Source organism: Acanthisitta chloris, unplaced genomic scaffold (assembly GCF_000695815.1).
Source record: "Acanthisitta chloris isolate BGI_N310 unplaced genomic scaffold, ASM69581v1 scaffold13954, whole genome shotgun sequence".
Lineage (NCBI taxonomy): Eukaryota > Metazoa > Chordata > Aves > Passeriformes > Acanthisittidae > Acanthisitta > Acanthisitta chloris.
In genome coordinates, this window is record NW_008667700.1 from 5,123 (window position 1) to 28,157 (window position 23,035).

Sequence of the window (23,035 nt, forward strand, 5' to 3'; positions counted from 1 at the left end):
TGGTCTTTCAGGTCATGGTGAGACACATGTAAACTTGCATTAATAAATCCGCAGCCATGTACTTAAAAAGATTAATCTCAACACATGCTGCACCACTAACTGGAAGGAAAATCCTGCTCAAGATAAATGCTCTTAAGTACACCTCCTAAGCAAAACGACTTAATTTCTAAGCAGGAGCTCTATGCTCACTTTTTGTATGCGTGTTTCAATAACTTTCTATCAGATGGGTCTTTAAACGAAACCCTACAACATGTGAGACTTCCAAGATCAGGCCCTAAGTGGAAGTACTTTTCAGAAACGTGTCAGCAAGTCATTCTAAAAACTGGAAAAAACGAGGCCATTATAAAACGTAGAGAGTGGTATCAACAGAGGGGGAGAGAGCACATGCAATAGAGACCATTTTGAAGCTCACCTATCTTTGTAGTTTATCACAGTATCAATGATAGCATTCATTTGTTTTGTCAGTTTGGGTGGGTTGGGTGACAACTTCTCTGCAGGAGGTCTGCCCCTTCTTTTCTTTGCTTTCTCTCCATCCTCCTTCCCAGAATCTTTATCCACATTTCTTCGTCTCTTCCGTTTTTTAAGCCGGACTTCCTCCTCCATTTCTTCCAAATTGCCGTCTTCAATTGCCTGACAACAATGGATTCAAAATGCATGATTTTTAAACAAAAGAGATAATACAAAATGAAACAAACAGGAAAAAAATCCAACACCATAGATACAGATAATGAAATTCAAAATGTTCAGTTTATTTGTAAACAAGAGTACAACAAGAAACTGAGATACCAGCAATCATAGAAGAATTCCACTAGCATCTAAATATATGCATTTTTTGTCTAAACATCGAATTCCACACCAGATCACAGTTTCACACATAATGGCCTGTGGTATTGTCTCTGCAAGCATACAACAAACATTCATTTGCTCATGTCAGTTAGTTCTGGCTTACATAGTTCCATGCAATAGAGACTCATATCACGTGTTTTTAAACAGGACAGTCTAAACTGTGCCCTGCTCCAAAAGCCAGTTCACACATAGTTGTTTGTGCATACAAACAACACAGATTCTTTATGCTGTAACAGCTCAACTCTGCTCCAAATATTTTAAGCAACTTTCAAATTGCCTAAATGTTAAAACCATCTCTAAAATGTGCAATTTTCTTCTAGAATAGTAACCATGAGATAGGCAGAAGCACTGACAGTACAGTGTTTTACTGTAAAAAGCACTCATAACATGGGATGCAAAAAAAACCCACTCCAAAAACCAAACCGCACACACAGTCACAGACAATAAACACTACTTTCAATTACCTGGATGTATGCTTTTAACCAGACCCAGCAGCACTACTCAGAGGGTTAAAAAAATTGCTACAAAAACCCAGACTAGGAATAAAGGGAACCTGTTCACACACACACTATCAGATCCACGTCATAAAGCAAGAAGATGAACTTTCCTTGATTTGGGAAAGCCAACAACAGAAAAGAAATAAAAACACCCTGTCATAAGAGAACTGAAATTAAAAACAACAAAAAAAATTACTCTTAAAACTAGCCTTTCTGATTAATGCTTTCTCAGAACATAACTGATGTTGATATTTGTCGCTTTTGCCTCTCAATATTGCCTTGAGTACATGCAAATGCTAATCAATCCTTTCCCGTCGCTGAAAGAGCTCTAATCCTAAGGCAATTACCTTCATTTCTCCACAGCACCAAACATGGCTAGTATTTATGATCATGTGAGCAGAACGATCAATATAAAAAAGTGATTACAGCCCAGACGTAATTTTTCTCAATTGTGTACATCTCTTCAAAAATATTTTGTGAGCAAAACTGATGCACAACACAAAACAACCTGGCATGTTAAAAACATCAGTGGGATTTTGAGATCTGTTTCCTATGCATCCTCCGATGTGCAAATCCACAGAACAAACACAAATGCAGAATCCTGAGAGACAGCCTGAAACTAGGCCTTAATAATCAAAAGACAATTTACATCATGCTTCCACAGCATTCAAATAACCACTATGAAGCAGGCTCGAGATCTGACGAGTTAGGAAGAAAAGAGAAGGAAATAGAATCTGCACACAATTTCATTAATATTCATTTGTCTAATGCAGGACACGCACTATAAACCACTGTCTAACGAAGATTAAGAAAAGGAAATTTCTCTCCATATCCTGGAAGCTAGAAAAGCTAGTCATAAATACAGCATGCAAGGCTGTCAACAGTTAATGTCATTGCTCTCCTCAAGCACTCAGTTGTACATTGAAACACGGAGAACATCGACTTTTGATGTGTTACACACCTACACATGCCTGTGATGCAGTTCTACTGAATCTTCAAGACTGCAATGAAAAAGGATATTTACCTTACCACTATCAGCAGGCCGGCTATCGGAAATCACAGTTAGTGGGGATAAAATTAACAAGCCGGCAAAGCAGCGAGCTGCTAGTCTCTTCATCAGCTGATCAGGAAAAAAAAGAGAGCTGGGGAAAGGCTATGTTTTCATATACAAGTAATTTTATTTTACTGAAAATTTAATACTGAAAGGATTGTGGATACTGAAATCTGCTGTTTCATTCTACCTACTACAAGGCCTGAAGCCTTCCTCCTTCAGCCTGCTTTAATATTGACAACTACTTATCATATTTCTCCCCTTATTATTCTCGGCATCCAAATCAGATTTTTAGCTGGGCAGTTACTGATTCTTGTTAGCATTTTAATTACAATGGCACAAATAGACAATTTCATGTATGATTTTAAAACTGAAATAGGTTTCATGCATTTTAAAGATCCATTTATTACAGAAAATGTATTCCTACTGCTGCACAGTGAACAGATCAGGTTTTGGTTATTGAAACCGATATAAAAATCCATTCTGATTTAGGAGAATTTTTTTTTAAAAAAAACAAAAACCTAACCAAGTTATTATTTGTCTAAGTCTGGTAACGTTTTGCTGTCCTTCAGGAACCTTGTATTCACTTAACTACAATATATTTTTATCCTTGCTTGCTTGACAGATTTTCTAACACAAAAAAAATCAGTGGTCCTATCATCACTGAATTTACTAACATCTCATTTTAGAATTCTGCATAAAATTTTTGCTTGGAGGAGGCAATGTTTTGGAGAAGAAATTTTTTTTTAAATATTACCTACAGGAACAAATGATAAAAAGTAAAAACCAAAAAACCCCAATTAAACTAACATATACTCTTGCACTCTTAAAGTTAGTGACTAGCAGGTAGCAAATAAATTCTTAGCAAACTACAGAACAAATATTAAACTATTTAACTAGTAATAAGTCAATCGATTACTATACTAAGCTTTCAAAATTTCTGTGCATGAATGTAAACTTGGACAGTAAATCCTTAATTTAAGTCTTCAGTGACCCCACTTGAAAATCAGTGTGACAATACCAGCCATACAAAAATGTTGCTATTGTGACATTAGTTCTCAAGTGGCAAATTTGTATTTTATATATAAGCAATAATACTTACAACTAAACTTGTATGATTTATTCTGCCTCAAAAGATGGCTTAAAACCATATCACATAAATCAATTATGTGCAGATAGATTAATGCTCTGTGAATATGTCTACACACATGATCCAAGCATGTGTGCATTAGCAACAAAATATTTGTTAAGCTAATTGATCTGACTAAGCTCTTTGTTAGAAAAGTCTACTATTCTAGGGCTTAAGTGCCACACTGAAGAGAATGCCCTTCCAAACCTTTACCAGTATGGTAACGATACAAATCCCAGGCACAAATCTCCAGTTCCTAACAGATGATGGGCTGTGCAAGAGTGGAGGATAACACAGACATCTCCCACGCTCAAATGCCTCTGAATTAGTGAGGTGAACAGCAAAGGAGCCAAGGAAAATGGTACACAAATAAAAATTTAACACTATCCTTTCCTTAAGAAAATTGGACAAAGCAGTACAAAAACCCCTTTGAAGACCTCATTTTTTGAAAGAAAGCTGTGAAAATTTAATGCCAAATTTCACAAGTTCCCATGCAACTCATGAAAGCAAAAGACATCAGAGAAGTATGAAGACTCTGTGTTAAGTTCTGTACTGACAACTTTTCTGAATCTTATTGCTGCAACCTAGTTGACGCACATGAAACAATTTCATTGCCCAAGAGGTAAGAGCACACAGGCTTCTTAGGGCACCAGACTTTTAAGAAAGACCACACTGATTGTGGATTAAAGAAATAACAGTGTCTTCCTCCAAAAACAAGACCCCACCCCTCAAACACAAAAACGGATTTTTCAGAAGGCAAGCAGAGTTACTTCTGAGACAGTCTGCCTTCCTATTGCTGCTTTCAACTGCATTTTCCCCTTCATAAAGAAAAGAGCTCTTTAGAGGTGAAAGCATTCTTAGTGAACATGAATACAACTACATAAGAACTACAGAAACAAAGTTAGGATCAAATGGAAAATGCTTTGTTTCTCCATTTGAAAGGAAGGACATTATGGATGTATTCTCAGCTTCCAGAGTGCACGAATCAGCACCATGAGTCAACACTTTATCAATTCAGAATTATAAACTCAAATAAGTACTAAGAACTACAGCTCTGAGTTTTGCTTCACAACTGCCTTCCGCAAATCAAAAATTGTGTAGGCCTTACATTAATTTTAAAATAATTTTACACAAATCAGGTAACTCAAGTGTGGTCACAAAGTGAATCAATGGAGGTGCTCATGACAAAATCAGTTTTGGTGTCCAAGGCCTTGGATGACACAACATTTAGATTTAGATGACAGAACATTATAATATGCAATTATTTTTCCTTCGATTACAGATAACTATACTATGGTTATGAGAAAGTTAAGACATAGTGAAACCTATTGCTACTACTTACAGTCAAAAAAACTGTAAACACAAACCAGAAGCGGTAGGGAGCCATGTAGTAAGTCTGTTTGATACTGTTCAGATGAAACAGGAAACATGCACAGCACACAGGATCTCTTCCCGTGTCCCTCTCTAATTTTATCTTAATGAAACAAGCATTTGGAGAGCTTGTCCCCTTCCTTCAAACATCCATGCCCTGGGTCCCTCCAAACTGAAAAGTTGGAAGAGAATGTAACCACCATTATCATGTGGAGAGATTTGCTAGCGTGCTCATTAAACTCAATGTTTCCATAGAAAGCACATAAAACTGAGATGAACAGAAAAAAAAAGTCGCCTTCCAAAACCCCTGGACATAAATACTAAAGCAATTATGCAATTTCCAAAAGAATGAGCTTTTCCGTGAATAACAAAGAACTTAACTGGGCAGTGTACTGACTACTGGCCAAAGGCACTAAGCGAAAGGGCTGTTAAGCACTTAAAACCAAAATACATGTCAATAGTGCAGTAATGGACAACAGGTATCTGCTTCGCAAAATGAAGTTCCCATCTGCTATATTAGGAGAGAAGAAAGAAGGACACTAAGGATGGCTAATAATGAACACTGAAAGCACTAAAATGGCATCTACCTACCAATTTCTCTTTTCAGTGCAATCCTTCTTGCAATATCCTAATTCCATCCTTCAGAATAGGCACTAGTGGATTTTGTAAAATTTATTTGAAAAAATTTTTTTCCAGGCTTAGCTCTTCTTAGTTCAAACAAACTTTACCTCCCTTTTCTTCCAAGACCCTACTAATTAAATAAAAAGAATACCTGGTATAAAGACAGAGTTTATACCCTCATCAAACCAGCTCTTTGTAGAAAAGCCACAGCCTTGGCTCTTTTCAGAACATTTACTTTCAGTTAACACTTCAAACATTGGCAGCAACAGGCATCATTTCTATGGTAAAAATAAAACTGACAATTCTAAGCACTGGAAAAAGGTAAGTAGACATGACCAACTGCTGTTCTGCAACATACTCAAGAGCAGGACACCCTATCTTAGTAGAAAGTTTCCTACAAAGAACAAGATGCCTTTTCTTCTATTACGGAAGCAACACAGCTGATGACTAAAACACAAAGGGATGATTAGCAGATTTCCAGTGCAGAATCACTCATTTTGAGCCAAATCTCTAGCCTCAGAATAAGTGAATTATCTGGCTCTCAAGCAAACACATATTCAGTGATGCCTTCTAATTGCTCAGAAAAACAGAAGTGTTTTCTCTCTTTTTGATCAACAGACTAATAGACTGACAAAAAGCTTCTATTTTACAGGTGAGCATAAATTTTATATGTGCTCTGAAACACTTTTAGAGAAGCAACATAAGAAGTTTATAGTACAAAGCTTAAACTGGCATTTTTACGCATGTCAAAGCAAACTCAGCTCCTGACAACAGTCATACCGTTAAGTATTTTCTTTCACATGTTCTTCTCTCTTACATGTAAGTATATTCACACAGTCTCAAACTGTCATTTTTATTCCAAATTTAAAATGTGGAACATAACCAAATGGGAGTAAAACTGAAAAAATACTCCAAACAGGTAAAAAATCATGAAAAAATAAATACAATGGGGAAAAAAGACCAGTCTACAGAAACCATTACAGTGTAATTATTTTTCAGTGAATGTTCATAGATCTTTCGTATCTATTCACAGAAAACAGTTTAAGGATTTTTCCAATAGCATGGGAAATGGGGTTGAGCAATCTAACATTATTAATTAGGTACTCTGAGGCAATCAAGAATGGGAAACAGGCAATGTTAAGAGAGTATAATATGAGAAAAATGTATGGCAAAAGATTAGAATACACACTTCTTATGCCAACAGAGGGACAAACTGCGCTTGGAGAAATAGACTGTGTTTAAAGAACAAACAGTAGGGAGTATTTTATACCAAAACAGTATATTGTGATGCTAAGTTTGAGCAGTCATATAGTGAGTTCCATGTCTACAGGATGCTTCTAAAGCTGCAGTTACCTGACCGTGGCAGGACTTAGAGTAAAGCTTGACCCTTTAATATGCATATCACAGTGTAAATATGAACATCTAATATGAACAGCATCCGTTTATAAGGTCTTTTTGGTCTTCTGGGATAAACTGCATGAGCAAAACTATTACCTAAGCAAAGGCTAAGTGAACAATGCAAAGAATATTCCTGGAAAGGCAGTAAGACTTCAGAGCACGTGAAATTTCTCAACAGAGTGAAGTATAATATAGTATAGGTACATATAGAAAAAACTGCATCAAGGCTGTAAGCAGCAATGAAGTCCTTGGTTCTGAGTCTGAAATCCAGCTAAAAATGCTGTATTGCACTGTCAGATGCAACAGCAAAGAATACATAACGGATAGCCATTAAACTGTAAAGTGTAACTGATAGGTATTCCTCTGAAACAGCTGCTCAGATTTCCTGGCTTGAGATTTTTCTCACAAAAAAAAATTCTTTCTCAAACACAAAAAAACTGCCTTACAGAGAATATCTGAAATACTGAGAATCATTTCAAAGTACTTTAGTCTCAAAAATTAACACTCTCAATCCTGATACCGCATTCTGAGAAAGTCACCCAGTGTGTAAATCAGGCTCTTTGCTTCAAAAACTAACAAAACCATCTTGCCAAAACAGGGAATCAAAGCTATCAGGCAGATGCATTTAAATTTCCTCTCATACATGAAAAGCCAAGAAAACCCCCTTTCATCTAACTTGCTTGGTTAGTTTTAATTTTACTGCAACTGAAAGGTATCTGTATTCTTCTGTTTTTTAAATAGACTCTGAATTTAATTTCTTGAAAGGGACATAAAAGATAGGTAGTACATGTAAAAGATAAAAATGCCCTAGCTTCGATGAGGCCTTAAAGTCATGTCCAGCTTCTAATCCTTCAAGAAATCAGCTTCCACATGCATAACTCATTGGCCTCACTCTGCACATTAGAAAATAGTACCTGGGGCATCCTGATGATTGCTGGTCACAAAATAGACAATACCCTAGGATGGTGGACTTTTTAAGCCTTCAGTGACAGTCCTTTAAATGTAACTTGTTTTACCCTATAGCTTAACAAATCCAATTGGATCTGCAATTCAATACTACAGAGCAGAGTTTAGATCAGAATGCAACTTTCTCCAAATGCCCAGGGCAAATACTCACTTATTTGACTGTTACACAGGTTTAGAAGCAAGTCAGGAAACTTTGAAATTGTAAGCAGAAGTGGTACAGAGGAGTAACGAAGAGAGAAAACCTGGGGTTCAAGGGTATTATGTTCATAAACTACACAGATAAACTATGCACTGGGTAGAAGGTTGTATCTTTTCTCCTCCTTCACAGAATTTCAGCTTCCAGTACAGACTTTTTGAAACAGTTACTGAATGTGATGCTATTTTTTCACACAGGTATTTCGGTATCTAACAAAGTCTACTGTAAAATTAAATTCCACAACCACAGTTTACAAAACCATGTCTCAAAATATCTTTCTAGAACTGATTCCAAAGTTGTATACATAAAAGAGAAGCACTCTCAGAAAACAAACCTATTTGAAAAATTTTTAGTTATTTATACAAAGTTTTAGTGATGAGTTGGCCCAACTTTACTATCTCTGCTGCCAAAGCTAACTTTTAACGTACTACAGTGTGTAAAATCAAAGTCATATAAAGTTCCAGATGAGAAAGAACAGTTGAAAATATGCCCAGCAATTTTCCTGCTAGATAAATTTGTATCATACAACATAACCATACTTAGCAAACATAAACAAAATTTATACCATGATAATATTAAACAGTATTTGCCAGATATTCTGCATATGTGGAAGCCATCACTGGTGCAAGACTGACTAACTACAGGGCAAATGCCTGAATTTCACTTACAATACCTAGATCAGCAAAACAAGCATGACTTTTGCATGTCTGCACGACATAAATGAAACACTGCTAATTTTGTACTCAGGTATGTTTCCCCAGCCAACATGCAAAACTATTTCAAATCAACTTCACAAATAGGGAATAAAACTAGTCCCCTAGCCAACAATTAAACTGAATGAGAAGCTGAAACCAGATGCAACTGTCGTTAAGGGTCTTGTAACTGATCAAACAAATCCTCTGGTTCTTGAAGCCTGTGCTAGGCAATGGACTTCTTAGCAGATGACCCCTCTAGAAAACAGTATGCCACAGGATCCATCAAAGTATTTTGCAGTTCTGTTAGAAGAGGTGCAGGGACAGAATCTGCCTAGAGAATGAAATACTTCCAGAATATAAAAGCTTTGTAGGACTGGGAAGCAAACTCCTCCTTGAGAATTTTTTTTAAAGGAAATATGGTTGTCATGCCAACTCTTAGAGAACAGCAGGCTGCAGCGACAGCTAGTGATGAAACCTATTTGTGTCTTTGAGCTTTCCTGGGAGGCTGGCAGTGAATTACAGGTTGCTCAGGGCAGCAGCACAATCTCACTAAACACTGCCTATCATCATAGGTTTGGCTTCTGTAATTATTTTGTCTCTTGCTTCCAAACTTGGGCACTTGACCTCCTAGCAAGAGGGAAACTGACATACTTGGCCAAGTATACCTACATGCAGGGAGGCCCGCACTACACTCTTCAGTGCTAGGTGTATCAGCAGAGAGTTTATGGTCTAACTGAAAAGAAACAGGCAGCTATCTCCACAGTCAGAGTTGTGGCTGCTGAAAGAGGCAAAACTCCCTGGAAGAGATTTAGTGAACTCCCCAAGACACAAAAGAAAAAGAGACAGCTGAGGACTAGACAATATTATTATGAAATCCACTTACTATTCAGAAATGCAAAGTTTTACTTCAGAAAATGCCCTGAGAAGACAGGTGTAAAGCTGCAACAGCAGCCACAGCAAGAGAATAACCTGAGTGCCATCCCTTGCTGCTGGTAAATAAATCTTCTACAATATCGCAATAAATATGACCTTTGGAGAATGGCATGATACAGAACATGGTTAAAAAGGTTTCTTATGAATTAAAGTAACATGGTTAATTCAGAACTTACTAGCTCTTCTATTTTTTTTCAGTTCTACTGATGTAAGTACTTCACTGCATCCAAGTTCACATGAAACAACTGTTTTCAAGCAATACACGGGACGCTGTTACAAGTTACAGTGACAAAGCCACAAGACACAAGTGCTTATAAACCATCTATCACCATTTTAGATTCTTACATAGTCAAATATTCCCTTGAATATATTGTACACAATTATTATGACATCTTCTAGAGTTGTTACTACAGAAAAAAGGAAACATTCTCAGAGAAGACATGAAAGTAATTCTGCTGAGAGGCAAATAGGTGTGACAAATAACTGTTTTACACACATGGAAATTAAGATACTGAAAAAAATCAGAGAACTTGACTTATATGTCATTATCTACCCAATGAGAAGTTTAACTTTTAATGTGCATTAGCAGTGTTACACTATAAATGTAATTCCACTGAAAAGATTCTAACAAGTATTAGTAGTTCCTACTCTTGCATTGTTTCACCACACTCTCAAGAGCACCAGAAAGCACATTAAACTAAGTATACAGCAGTGACTGCAAAGCATCCTGAAGCAATCTGACTTAAGGTAACTCAATAGAGTGAAGGGAGAGTAATTTCTCTCAACAGAATAACAAGCCATGGTGAAAAAAAGGCAGTACATGTAGCATCTTGATGAGCAAGGTTTCTAAGCTGGCCTCACAAAACAGTCTCAGAAACAAACAATGAAAACAATTACTACCAAGGAAATGGAGAACTGCTAAGAAATTGTTTTCCGAATAGGCTCTTTATCAAACAGTCCAGCACTTTTCAGTATTTTTAGTGTCTTTAGGAAGACAGAATAGAAGGTATGCCTACTGAATCTCAAAAGTTGACCAGAAGTTCACCTAAGGACAGGTTTAAAATTCAGAGTACTTCTGGTGAAGAAAACTTGGGTATCATTCAACAAGAACATATGCTAAATCCTCTTACCAGGAAGGAAAGATCGACTATACGAAACATGATTCTGAAAAGCTGGCAAGGAAGTAGATCCACAGAAAAGGATTAAGGGCTTATACTGGATCAAAAATTCAACATGACTCAATACCTTTCACGTTAAGAAAATGAAATACTGGATTGTGAGGTGTAAGTATCCTAAAATTTATGCAAAAGAACTCCTCCTTATTCAAACAGGGCTATACCTGCAATTTGGATGTCTAGCTTTTGACCAAAGCTTTTGACTTACAGAAAGACATCAGTCACACATAGAACCACCAGGGGGAATCTAGAAAACAGGAACTATGAGGAAAGACACTGCATGAGCAGTGGCAGTTAGAACAGGGAGACAATTCTTCTATGACACAAAGAAATGTTGAAAAAAGAAAGATAGCAGCCTGTTCTGCATGACCAGAGTGATTAGGTCAAGAAGTAATTAGCTTAAAATCCAACAGGAAAATTCAGATAAAATACAAGGGAAAGCCAAATATTCATGTTAAGAACATTCCCATGTGGACTTCTACATTCACTGCTACGAACACTTAGAAGAACAGATTAGATGAATCTCTATTACAAATACATATAAGTAAACAGGACTGGATGATTTCACCTTGAGTAGGAAGAAGGTTCAGACAATTTATTTGAGGGCTGCCATTTTTGACAATAAAGCACTTAATGCAAATATTAGAGCCAACTCAAGACACAAAACATGAAAACCATACCTAAGGTCTATGCTGCCATAGCCAGACAATTCCATCATTAAAAAACATTAGCTTAAAATGACCTTGAGTAGATGTATACTATACTGCAAGCACTTCCACTGTAGGACAAGGTAAATGTTCAAGAATCCAGATAGGAGTTTATGTTTCTAGGTCTTTCTTTTCCACTGACTACTTGAAAACATCAAGTATCAAAGCACTGTAGTTTCACAGACTTGCTTAAATTTACAGCTCATGTATAATTCAAACCTTTGCTCCTCTAAGCAGCAGAATCTGGATTAGCTCTTCGCACAGTATTACACAATGCACTCTTACATGCATCACGTTTGAAACTAAGTAGTTAAGATTTTTACCTAACTTTAGTAAATTAGACACAAAAACTACACTGCATTATTCATGTTGGTATTGTCTGTAATTACAACAAAACTTACTCTGTCAAACCATGTAAATTAGTTTTGCACATGTAATACTTTATCTACAAGCTTTGGAAACCATAGTATTTCAGATTTCTTGTTTCTGAAAAGACTTTCCAACAATCAATCCTTACCATGCTGTTACTACCATTCTGAAAAGGCACATGCATTAGAATTCATTAAATGCGTATTTCATAGAACAGCAAGAATCCTCAAGTACAAAAAACCCCACAGATTTGGTGCAAGCTAAGTTTAGAATCTTTGCTTTCAGGTCTTAAATTCTTACATAATTTATCAAGTGTTATGCTCTCAGTGGAGTCAAGAAATGCTCAAGACTTGGAAATTAAATAGCCTGAGAGAAAGAAAACTTAAGTGAAAATTTCCAAATTCTTAAAAGGGTTATATTCAGGTATTAAAAAACATAATAAGCTTCTGCAGCACAGAAAGTTGTAATATACATTGATTACTACTGTTCTCTATCATAAAAGAATTCTTCGTGTATTTTAAAGATGACACTTATGAAAGCAACTAAAGATGTAAGAAATATGTCAAGATCCATGGCAATAGAATAGTTTCAATAGAATGCTATCATAGCCCTGATTCAGCACTGAGTAACACTGATTTAAGTTTCTGCAGTGCAGTTCAAAACTTATTTATGTCTCCAACACAACAGCAAAAGCTGGATAATATGGATATTTAAGCCTAACTACAATATTGTGCTCTCCCTGGTGCAGTCTTCCAAAAGAAAAAAGCGAAACACCACAAATGAATAAATTTCAAGTGTAAAACCCAAATAAACAGAAGGTACAACCTACCCGCAGCCACTGTTTCTCTGTGAGAGCATCACTGTAGTCCACATCCCTGCGCTGACGGGATCCTCTTCCAAATATTTTCTCTTCTTCTTCTTCACATGTAAGCCTTTCAACTTCAGCATCATCCTTAATAATCCAGGATGGTAATTCGTCCTCCTCCATCAAGCGGGGCTTACGTTTAGGGTTTCTGGCATCCTCCCTGCGACGGTCCATGTCCATGCGCTGCAGTGGCAATTGGGAAGGGATAAAGAGGTTTTAAGGGCAATTACTAAACAAACCATGTGAATGCCTAGCTATCTAATGATACTTCAAACTTTAAACCAATGTATTTCCCTTTCATGACGCTTTTATATACTTCCAAATGCAACTCTACAAAGAAGAAGCTACACTGGATTGTTGTTTTTTGGTCATGTTCACTACACCATAACTAGGTTTCACTGAAGTAACTGAGACAACACAGCAGCTGAGTGACAGAAAGCAGATCTCAAGAACACTGTTGTCTTCTGTTAATTAAACAACTCTTCCTTATTTGTACAGGCTTTTTGTATCCATAAATGTGATCTGCAAATTCTAATCATTCCCTCACAATGTCTCCATAAGGTGTTGTTATTATGTAACTAAAAAGATTAACTGAAAACATACTAGCTTTGTGAGCCAGAATATCAGAAGAAGAAAATTTAAAAGTTGGGATTAGAAAAAAGGAATCAAAAGACAGAATTAATAAATTCAAAGAAGCACTTGCCTACACACTGGCAGAAAGCCAAAATGTTTAAACTCTGAATATTTCCTGGTCTTACTGCTGTATTAGACAAAAATCAAACCCCAAAAAGATCAGATATAGTTAGAGAAAGTGTTAATAACATCAGAAGGTAATGTTAAGACTTTAAGATGAAATTTAAATAGTCATAAAATTAATTTCAAGTGTGGTGATAATTAACTCAGAAAACAGACAGGGATACTTAGGATACATTCCCATGACCTACTGCAGACCCATCAGAGAGGTGCTTTACAATTTCCCTGGGAAAGCACCTCTCTCTATTGACTACACACTGACCTAACTTCCTATGGTCCTGTGAATTGCATCTGCATTGCCTGAAGTACTCAAATCAGTTAATATGAATAGCCATTTCAAATAGTTCTTTTGAAGAGTCATACAGTACTTAACACCCAATAATCAGTTGCTAAGCCACCGAGAATTTAATTTTCATATTTGAAAAAATAACATAATAGACTGGCACCAGACTTGGCTGTAGTATCCTAACAGGCTACTGTTCGGATCAGTAAAGATTAATTACAAAAAGTATGTGCAAACCCTTTCCTCATATGCATGATGCTTAATTTAACACAGGATGCCAACTATACATATCATCCTTTTACAATCCTAGTCAAGACACAGATATGTGTGAATTCAGAGGTATTACATCTCTAGAGGCAGAGATAAATCCAGCCAAATTTAGTAACTGAGGCTTAATGATGGCACTGCTGAATATGCTGAACCTTCTCTCACCTTGGCCCTTTCAAATACAGGCACTTCCAAAACACTTCCTCAAGAATTGCATGATACAAGTTGACTTCCTCATCTTGCCTTGTGCCCTGTCTTATTTCTAAACTTGGTGAAAAGAAGAATGCAAGATGTGTGTCTTCAGTCTGTAGGTCCAACTACATTCCAGATGCAACTATAAACACATGTGGGTTTTCCCCATTCTCCATTACTTCAGACAATGGTGAGTGGGCTGTATAGGCTGTAGTTTTTTATAGCAGACCACCATATTTCACCTTTTAAAGAACATCTCATTCATTCTGAACTAATTTCAAAAAATGTCTCGTTCAAACTACACACATGGCTTATTTTATTGCTAACATGGCAACTAGAACATTCCACTGAGAGACTGTCCCAATGAGACATATGAGATTTCTCTACTCTGTACCAGAGAACATGAAATCAGGGACATGATACTATAATGACATTAAGCATATGAAGTGAATGCTAAAACCTCTTTTTTTCCTTGATGACCTTGATTTCTATGTCTAAGACAAAGACTGAACATTAAGATAGTGTATTTTAATAGCTGTTTTCTGAAATAAAAGTGCTTGGGAAGGAAAATGAAAAGACACTCTCAGTTAACTTAAGATGTCAGAGATACAGACTTTTTTTTTTTCCTGAGAATATTACTCAAACCATACTTATCTCTGGGAAACCCCTGGTCCCATCTCCCTGAAACATGTCTTTCCAAACCAACTCTGCCTTATTTTATTATAACTAATAAAATAATTGTATGTATGCTGTCCTCAATAAGGCCTAAACGGTGGAAATAAAAAAAAGTCCTACGCTATGAACGCTTACACCTAAGCATGGAGCTTAAGTACACTCAAGGTTTAAATCTTCCAGTTTAGAAAAGCCACGGAGTATTGATATCCTGTGAGCTATGAATGGTTATCTTTAACTTTCCAAATTGAAAAAAATGTCCAACCCACTCAGTGTAAAACCACTAATTTATACACTTAGTTCTGGTATACTGTCATTTCAGATTCAAGGAGTTGTTTCTGTGGTGGTGTTGTGTGGTGTTGCGTGGTGTTGTGTGGTGGAGTTGTTTCAAGCATTGCACCTGAAACACTTTCATTTATGCATATATGAGTGTCTGTCTTGGTCCACCTTGCAGAACACAGCAGCCTCTGTAGTATTAAGAGGGGATGGTGCTTCACCTTCAGTAATTAAGTATTGTCCTACTGGTGTCAGTGACCCTCAAAGGTCCTCCAGCAATCATCAACACTAGAAGGCCAGAGCCATGCCTACACAGGCACTTTAGTAATTATTCCATCAGTGCTGTAGTAACAGTAACAAAAAGGGAAGTAGTAATAAAAATCAGTGGTTCACATTTGAACCACTGATACTAGCTCTACTTTGGCAACTGTTCAATAGCTGCAGCAGGAGAGATGCAGCCAGCTGGGTCCTTGACAAAACCATCAGTAAATCCCAGTAAATTCACCAAGAAAACAGCATTGTCAGTCTACTAATTTACTATTTGCTTACTATTTACTAATTTAACTAATTTTACTACTTTACTATTTACTTTGTTACGTTCCTATAGCTGTCCTTGGCAATATCATAGCCCAAAAATAAGAAAAAATGTGGATTAGTGAAAGTATGATGTAGAGTTAGCAAGCCAAACTGTGACGATCATTTTTGCATTATAAATTTCTCAGGTCGTGTGAGACTCTTCCTCCAGACTGCTACTGTTCCACTGTACTGTCTGCAAGGATCTCTGAAGTCTTTGTCACATGAAGAACTCTGTATTTAAGCAGACCACTTCTTTCCTCAGACAAACAATGCAAGTAAATAAAGCCTATTACTCCAATAAAGTTTTCCAAAATTTCAGTGAGAAAAGGTTAAGGCCTCTGCTAAAAACACGGGGAAGGATACTTGACTTATGACCTTACCATGAAGAGATCAAATTCCTCCTCACGTCGAGCAATCATCTGATTCAGAGTCTCATCATCAGGGACTTCATCTTCCTCCTGGTCACAGAGATGGATAAAGTTATTACAAAGAAGTTACATACAGCCTGAAGTAACAGCCTCCATCATGTCAGAGTTCCACTGATTCTCATTCTCTGGCAACACGTGAAACACTGAAAGTGAAACTAAAACTTTTAAAGTGTTCAGCTATTCAGAATAGACATAATTAGAGAGACAACTAGGACTTATTTCTACCTTCATAATTCGAGAATGAGGAAATGAGCAAATACATAACCAGGAAATTCTGGGTTGTGGTTTTCCTGGGTCAGAAGCACACCTAGTGCTTTGGTTAAAATTCATGTATTTCTGTTCTGCTGCTCTACAGTACTCCCTCAGAAACACTGTTCTACATTTTGAGGCCTTTACTGTTAAAGCAAGGAGAACGAAGAAGTCCTGATTAAATGAAAAAAAATTAAATGTCTTTTAAATGGAAAATAACCCTGCTGAATCCCTCTTGACCATTATCTGCTTACAAATCGACATGCTCACACTTGATGGCAGGCAAAATTAAATATTTCACAAAAAAACCAGACACAGACATGGAAAAAACAATTTAGAACTGTAGAGTTCAACTAAAACTGTTAAAGCTGAGCAGCTACAGTACACATTTTAACACAGAGTCTGCAATGTTCAGTCTCCCTCCCTGAATTATTTTGAGAACCCAGACAAGTCACTCAAAACAACACAACTACAGTGAATCCTACACAGGGCTTTCTGAACCTGTATTACAGTATATTACAGACCTATAATTCTTCATGAAAACTCATTTACTGAACCTAGTGTAATGGGAATACAGAATGCTGCATACAACACCCCAGAAACTAACATTCTGCAGCTTTTTTCCCAGAAATAAAAGGCCTTTATACATTCACACATCTTATCCTCCCTCCAGCAGCAGGATTTCTACACCTCAGAAAAAAAAACAACCCCACTTATTAATGTCTAAAGGAAGACTGTTGTATCTTAATGAATATGTAATTCAAATTTTAACATGAACAAAGCAATTGGGAAAGTGACAGAGAGCTAATTCTAGTTCACTAGTCACTGCTCCTTCATGTTCAAGAAAAGCAAATCACATGGTTATACACAGAGAAAAACAAGACTACAGATCCTTTCTTTTATGATTAGTGAAGAATGTGACCATGGTGAAAGTTTCACATGCTTCCTATCACCTCAGAGTAACTTGTGACCTGTAAAAAATAAGGGAACCCACAGCAGAAGCTGTAACAACAGTGTCTACATTATCTGTGGTTAGAATGAATAACCCTGTTATCAACAAGGTAGACCTGGACAGAAGAAAAATTTATTAATAAACACCAGTGCCAACAAAAAAGTACTCCATGAACAAGTTACTCTTAATCACTATTCATACATTACTATTACTCTAATACATCTTTCTAAATACAAAGAAATTCCCTCATAGCTTTAACTGCTAAAAAAAGAAAGCAAAAAGAAGAGGAAAGATGAAAGAAAAGTAAGGGGAGTTTCAGTGCTGAATTTACAAAAGCTACTAAGAATGTACAACCAGAACACAGTGTGCTACATACAAGCATGAAAAGTTTAAAGTATGCTTAGAATGGGAATATTTAACCAGGTGATCAGTAACAATTTCTTTTTTAGATGTGTTAGTCCATATTTGCAAGTCAAAATTGTTTTGATACTGTTGATATTGCTGTCGATATTTTAACTTTTAACTGAGAGATTTAGTTTTTTCTTGTCAATCTCTCACTGGATACTCAGATTTGTTTTCAGTGCTGCTGCAATGAAGAAAAGGCTGACCAGGCAGGATGGTGCAAATTCAATCCCTCTTAGGCCCTCAAGAGTTTCAGTGTTTCATCAAAGTTTTGCATAGTCTTTGTCCACAAAGAAATTTACTTGAAAACTTCAGCTTCAGTCTGGCTGCTAGGAGTCTGACTGCAATACCAATGCTTACTTTAGGGACTGATGCTGGACTACGGCAAGCAAGCTTTGTTTAAATCTGTGCTTGCTTCAGGATGGCAGACCAAGTGCATGTAAGCAACACAGAGAAGCATACTGTTAAGTCATCTATGAATAAGGCTTGTCAAGTAGGCCTGAGCTACAGCTCTGACTTTTCAAGCACTCTTTGCTTTCTAGGGCTTTGAAAACGTAAATTTATGTCAATCTAAAAAAACAATTTCCACAGGCTTACTGAAAATTTCTGCTAGTTTCAAGTTAATCTATCTACTCATACAGATAGTGTTGACTGCTTCAGAACTACATTTTTACTTAATCAAAAATGCTACTTAGGTACCACCCCATTTCTGCATTCGCACCACAAATAATCACTGATAAAAGTATGTGTCACTCCTCTTTAGTTTCTATGAAAAATAATAAACCAATACAAAATTGGTCTTATGCACAAGACACAGGGTTTACACAAAAGGATTAACGACTGAAGAAGTAAACTCCTTGGTCTTTGAAACTTTACACCATGTAATCATACAATCATAGAATCAACTGGGTTGGAAAAGACCTCAAAGATCATCGAGTCCAGCCCTAATGAAGGATGCCAGTGAGACACGGGCTACAGAATCATGTTTTCTTTCAGTGTGCACCATATTCAGACATGCAAGGCATACTCAGAGGCAAAATCAGTTTTGAAATCTCCCATCTTTAACAGAGCATTTTCAAGGCTGGAAAAAGTTACTGCAGGATTTTTTGGTGTGTGTCATCAGTATAATTGATATGTTTATACACTCTCTCCCAAATATGGCTTTCATCCAAATCCAGAATTTAGTTTAAATTAAGAGAAGAGTCTGCAGTGGCACGCAGAAAAATAAGCTCACAATAAAAAAAGGCAGGGACATACACTCAGTGATTTTATAACTTCACTTCCCACTATTATAAGAAAAGACTTCACAGCTGTTTTTAAACAGTTAATTGTTTCTTCAAGAGGAAGTGGTCATGAGAAGTCCAGGCTGGAAACAGCACCAGAAAGAAACAGTTACATTGCTGGCTTGGCTTAAGCCCAAAGCACATCAAAGCAGATCTGAACTCCTACCCACATTCCAAAAGAAATGTAACAACCAGGGTCTTTCATGAGTGAGCCTAGATAGTGCTAGCTGCTCAGCAAGCCTGAAAACTGTATTACCTAGTTTAACATATAAATGGATTCAGGAACTGGTTCATAATCTGTTTTGGAAAAAAATCTTTGTTTGAATGCAATTATTTGCCAAAATTATAAAGGGCAGAATGGCTTTTAGGTCACATGCCTAATTCTACATGAAGATTTAATCATAACCATTGCACCACAACCATTACATTATAACCTATTACTGTGATGAGAAAAAAAAAAAAAAAAGAGAAAAATTAAGTTATTTCATTGACTGGATGGTAAGAATAGGATGCCATTTCTAATTTGAAAGGATATGACAATCTTTGTAACTGATGAAAACAAAAATTGCTCAGTACTTCCTGAAACATCCTCTTACTAATTATTTCTATCTACCTTACCTCATTTTCTTCTTCATGCTCCAATATAGCCTGTAGGAAGGCTCTCCTTTCATGGCTTGAAGATTTCTGATCAAACATTCCTGCCTGAATAACTTTTTGATCTACATTCAGTTTATACTTTGCAGCAGCAAGTATCTTCTCTTCCACACTGTTCACAGTGCACAACCGCAAGACTCGAACTTCATTCTGTTGACCAATTCTGTGGGCTCTGTCTTGGGCCTGCAAGTCCTATTAGGCAAAGAACACCGAGAGTGATTTAACAGAGAGAATAAACAGAGAGAGTAAAACTCTTTTTAGACTCACGTCCCTTACTTGAGTATATCATTTTCCTAACAGCCAAAAACATGGACATAGCTATCTATGTACTTCCAGAGATACCTAACCTATGTCGTTAAAAAAAAACAGGGAAAAAAATACGTTAGATGACAAAGACATCTTCAGCTACCTCTTGTGGCTGTTTAAATTTTGCCAAGCTGGTTTGATACCCTTTATTCCTGGCGATCTGTACTCACTACTAAGCAGCCACACCAACAGTGAAAGCTCAGTGTCTCAGATCAAGACTACAGCACTCAAGTGGTCACCAGTTTCATGAGCCAGGTAGCACCCAGCACATCCTTTATCGAATATTGCAACCTACCTACCAAAGGCTCAAAATAGGAATTTACTTATTAATATGCTAACGGTTGAAGAGTGAGTACAGTTATACAAATGAAGCAGGTTTATAACATTCCTAGCTCTGAGGATTCCCGGAGACTCAAATAAAATATATGCACAGACAAAGAACTACTTCACTAATTCAAACCAAAACATTTCCTGATTGTGGCGGTTTGCCTCACTAACTTCTCTCAAAGCAGTGTTTTATGACTTACCTAGATCTTTTTTCCATTCATCCCAGGCTATATCCCTTATTTAAAGAAGCAACCCAAAAAAAGCATCATGAATTCTTTGCACATTTCACAAAGATAAGAAAAATAAAAATAACCTGATGAGGATTCCAGTCACTATCAAAGATTATAACAGTGTCAGCAGCCTGGAGATTTAAGCCTAGCCCTCCAGCCCTTGTACTCAGCAAGAAGATGAAGTATTGTGACCCAGGTTCATTGAACTTCTTCAACAAAGCAGCTCGATCCTCTGATTTTGTTGTGCCTTAAAAGAAAAAAACAAAAAACACTATAGCAGGGACGTAAAATGAAATAACAGAAATACAATGTCAGTTGCTAGAGGTACATGTGGAAGGGGAATTTCAGTGTGTCCTGGTTTAACCCCAGATAGCAACCAAGAACCTTCAGGCTACAACAACATTAAGTATTTAAAAAAGCTACTTATATACAGATTTAGCAAAATGTCACTATTGGCCTTCAGAGCCATAATTGATACCAATGGACCGAAACTCTTAAAACGTCCTATTTTGAAGGTGATATATGTACAGAAGATGAAGTTTTCTATTATTGTAGTGGGTTGACCCCAGCTGGCTGCCAGACGCCCTCTCCCCCTCATCCCCCCAACAGTACATGGGGAGAAAACAAGTCAGAAAAGCTCCTGTGCTGAGACAAAGGCAGCTTAATTGAAGTGAAAGGTGCACATGCAAGAGAAGCAAGAGAAATTTCATTACTACTTCCATCAGCTGGCAGTTTTCATTCACATCCTGAGAAGCAGAGCCTCAGCACCCATAATGACTAAGTGGGAAGACAAATGCCACAGCAAGTAACGTCTCTGCACCCTCTTCCCTCTCCTCAGCTTTTATTGCTGATCGCGTCCCTTTGGTCAGTTTGTGTCACATGTTTTGTCAGGGTCTCAGTTCACCCTCAGCCTACTGGCCTTGGGGATCGAGGGGTGTTTTGGAGAGAAAGCCCTGACACTATGTAAGTGCTGCTCAGCAACAGCCAAAACACTGGAGTGATATCCCTGGTGTGTTATCAACCCTGCTGAAGCACAAATGCAAGCCACAGAACTATATGGGCTGCCAGGATAGTTAACTCCATCCAGCCAGAGCCACTACAATCACAGAGTCAAACTGTTGGCCCACTGAAACCCATTCCCTTAATAAGTACACAAATTGGGTAGAAAACACTATACATGAGAAGAGAGACAAAATCTACATATAGATTACATTTCAGAATGGAAGGTTTCTGTCACTACAAAACTAAGAAGAAAAAGGGTTCATCTAATTTAACAAACTATCTGAAAAAACCTTAAAGAAGAAGAGTGTATTTACCATATTCTGTCTTGCCACAAAAACTCTAGCATGAAAATAAATTCATCAAAAATTACATGATGTAAGGTAATTTAAAACATTTAAAAGGTACTATAATGCATCTTTCTGGGGACGAAGCATTAAAACACCTGCAGGTCAGAGGTGCAAAGAGGACTTTGTTAGCATCCTAGCAAGTTCTTTGCAGAGTTTTGACAAAGACAATCTGTGGCACAGTGAGATAGCCCATATGTGCCTCAGTTTCATAACTACATTTCACATTTGGCGATAATAGTGTTTTAAATTTATTTTAATTAATATTTGTAAAGGATGAGAACATTTCTCAATATTACTTTTCCTTCCAAATAAAGAATTAAGCAGAGTTGATTTAAAATGCTGTAGAAACAATATTCACAAAAAACCTTAAAATCTCACTTACACTCCTCTTTATATTCATCTTTGTGCTTCTCTATAAAAAAAGTATTCTGATAAATGCTGTTGGCCCTATGTAAAACCTTACGTAAAAATAACCAATATTTAAGAAGGTCAGTATGAAGCAGAGATCAACATGGAAGAAGATAAAAATGGAAACTTCTTTCAAGCAGGTTTTAAGACTCGGGTGAGATGTGATCTTTTTAGCCTTCCTCTCACAGAAACAATCACAGAATTGACTAGGTTGGAAAAGACCTCTGAAACCACTGAGTCTACCCTATGACTGAGCACCACCATGTCAAGCAGACCATGGCACTAAATGCCATGTCCAGGATTTTCTCAAACACCTTCAGGGACGGTGACTTCACCACCTCCATGGGCAGTCTACTTCAATGTCTAATCACTCTGTCCATGAAGAAATCTGTCCTAATATCCAACCTGAGTCTCCTGTGGCACAGCTTGAGGTTATGTCCTCTTGTCCTGTCACTTAGTTCCCTGGGAGAAGGAGCTGACCCCCACCTGGCTACAACCTCCTTTCAGGTAGTTGTACAGAGTGGCAAGGTCTCCCCTGAGTCTCCTTCAGGCTAAACTAATCCAGTTCCCTCTGCCACTCCACACAGGACTTACCCTCTAGACCCTTCA

At 37.1% G+C, this 23,035-nt stretch overlaps 1 protein-coding gene across 1 annotated transcript in view; it reads right to left on the reverse strand.

Annotated features, from left to right (window-relative positions):
* Nucleotides 1-408: 408 nt before the first annotated feature.
* LOC103800239 (probable global transcription activator SNF2L2) overlaps nt 409-23,035 on the reverse strand; it is a gene marked incomplete at its 5' end in the record, with an annotated part of 49,348 nt that continues 26,721 nt past the window's right edge. The window contains 5 exons of the mRNA XM_009072609.1: nt 409-630; nt 12,784-13,002; nt 16,219-16,296; nt 19,771-19,998; nt 20,753-20,916. Of these exons, the coding sequence (XP_009070857.1) occupies nt 409-630; nt 12,784-13,002; nt 16,219-16,296; nt 19,771-19,998; nt 20,753-20,916 (911 nt within the window). The remainder of the gene's footprint in view (nt 631-12,783; nt 13,003-16,218; nt 16,297-19,770; nt 19,999-20,752; nt 20,917-23,035) is intronic.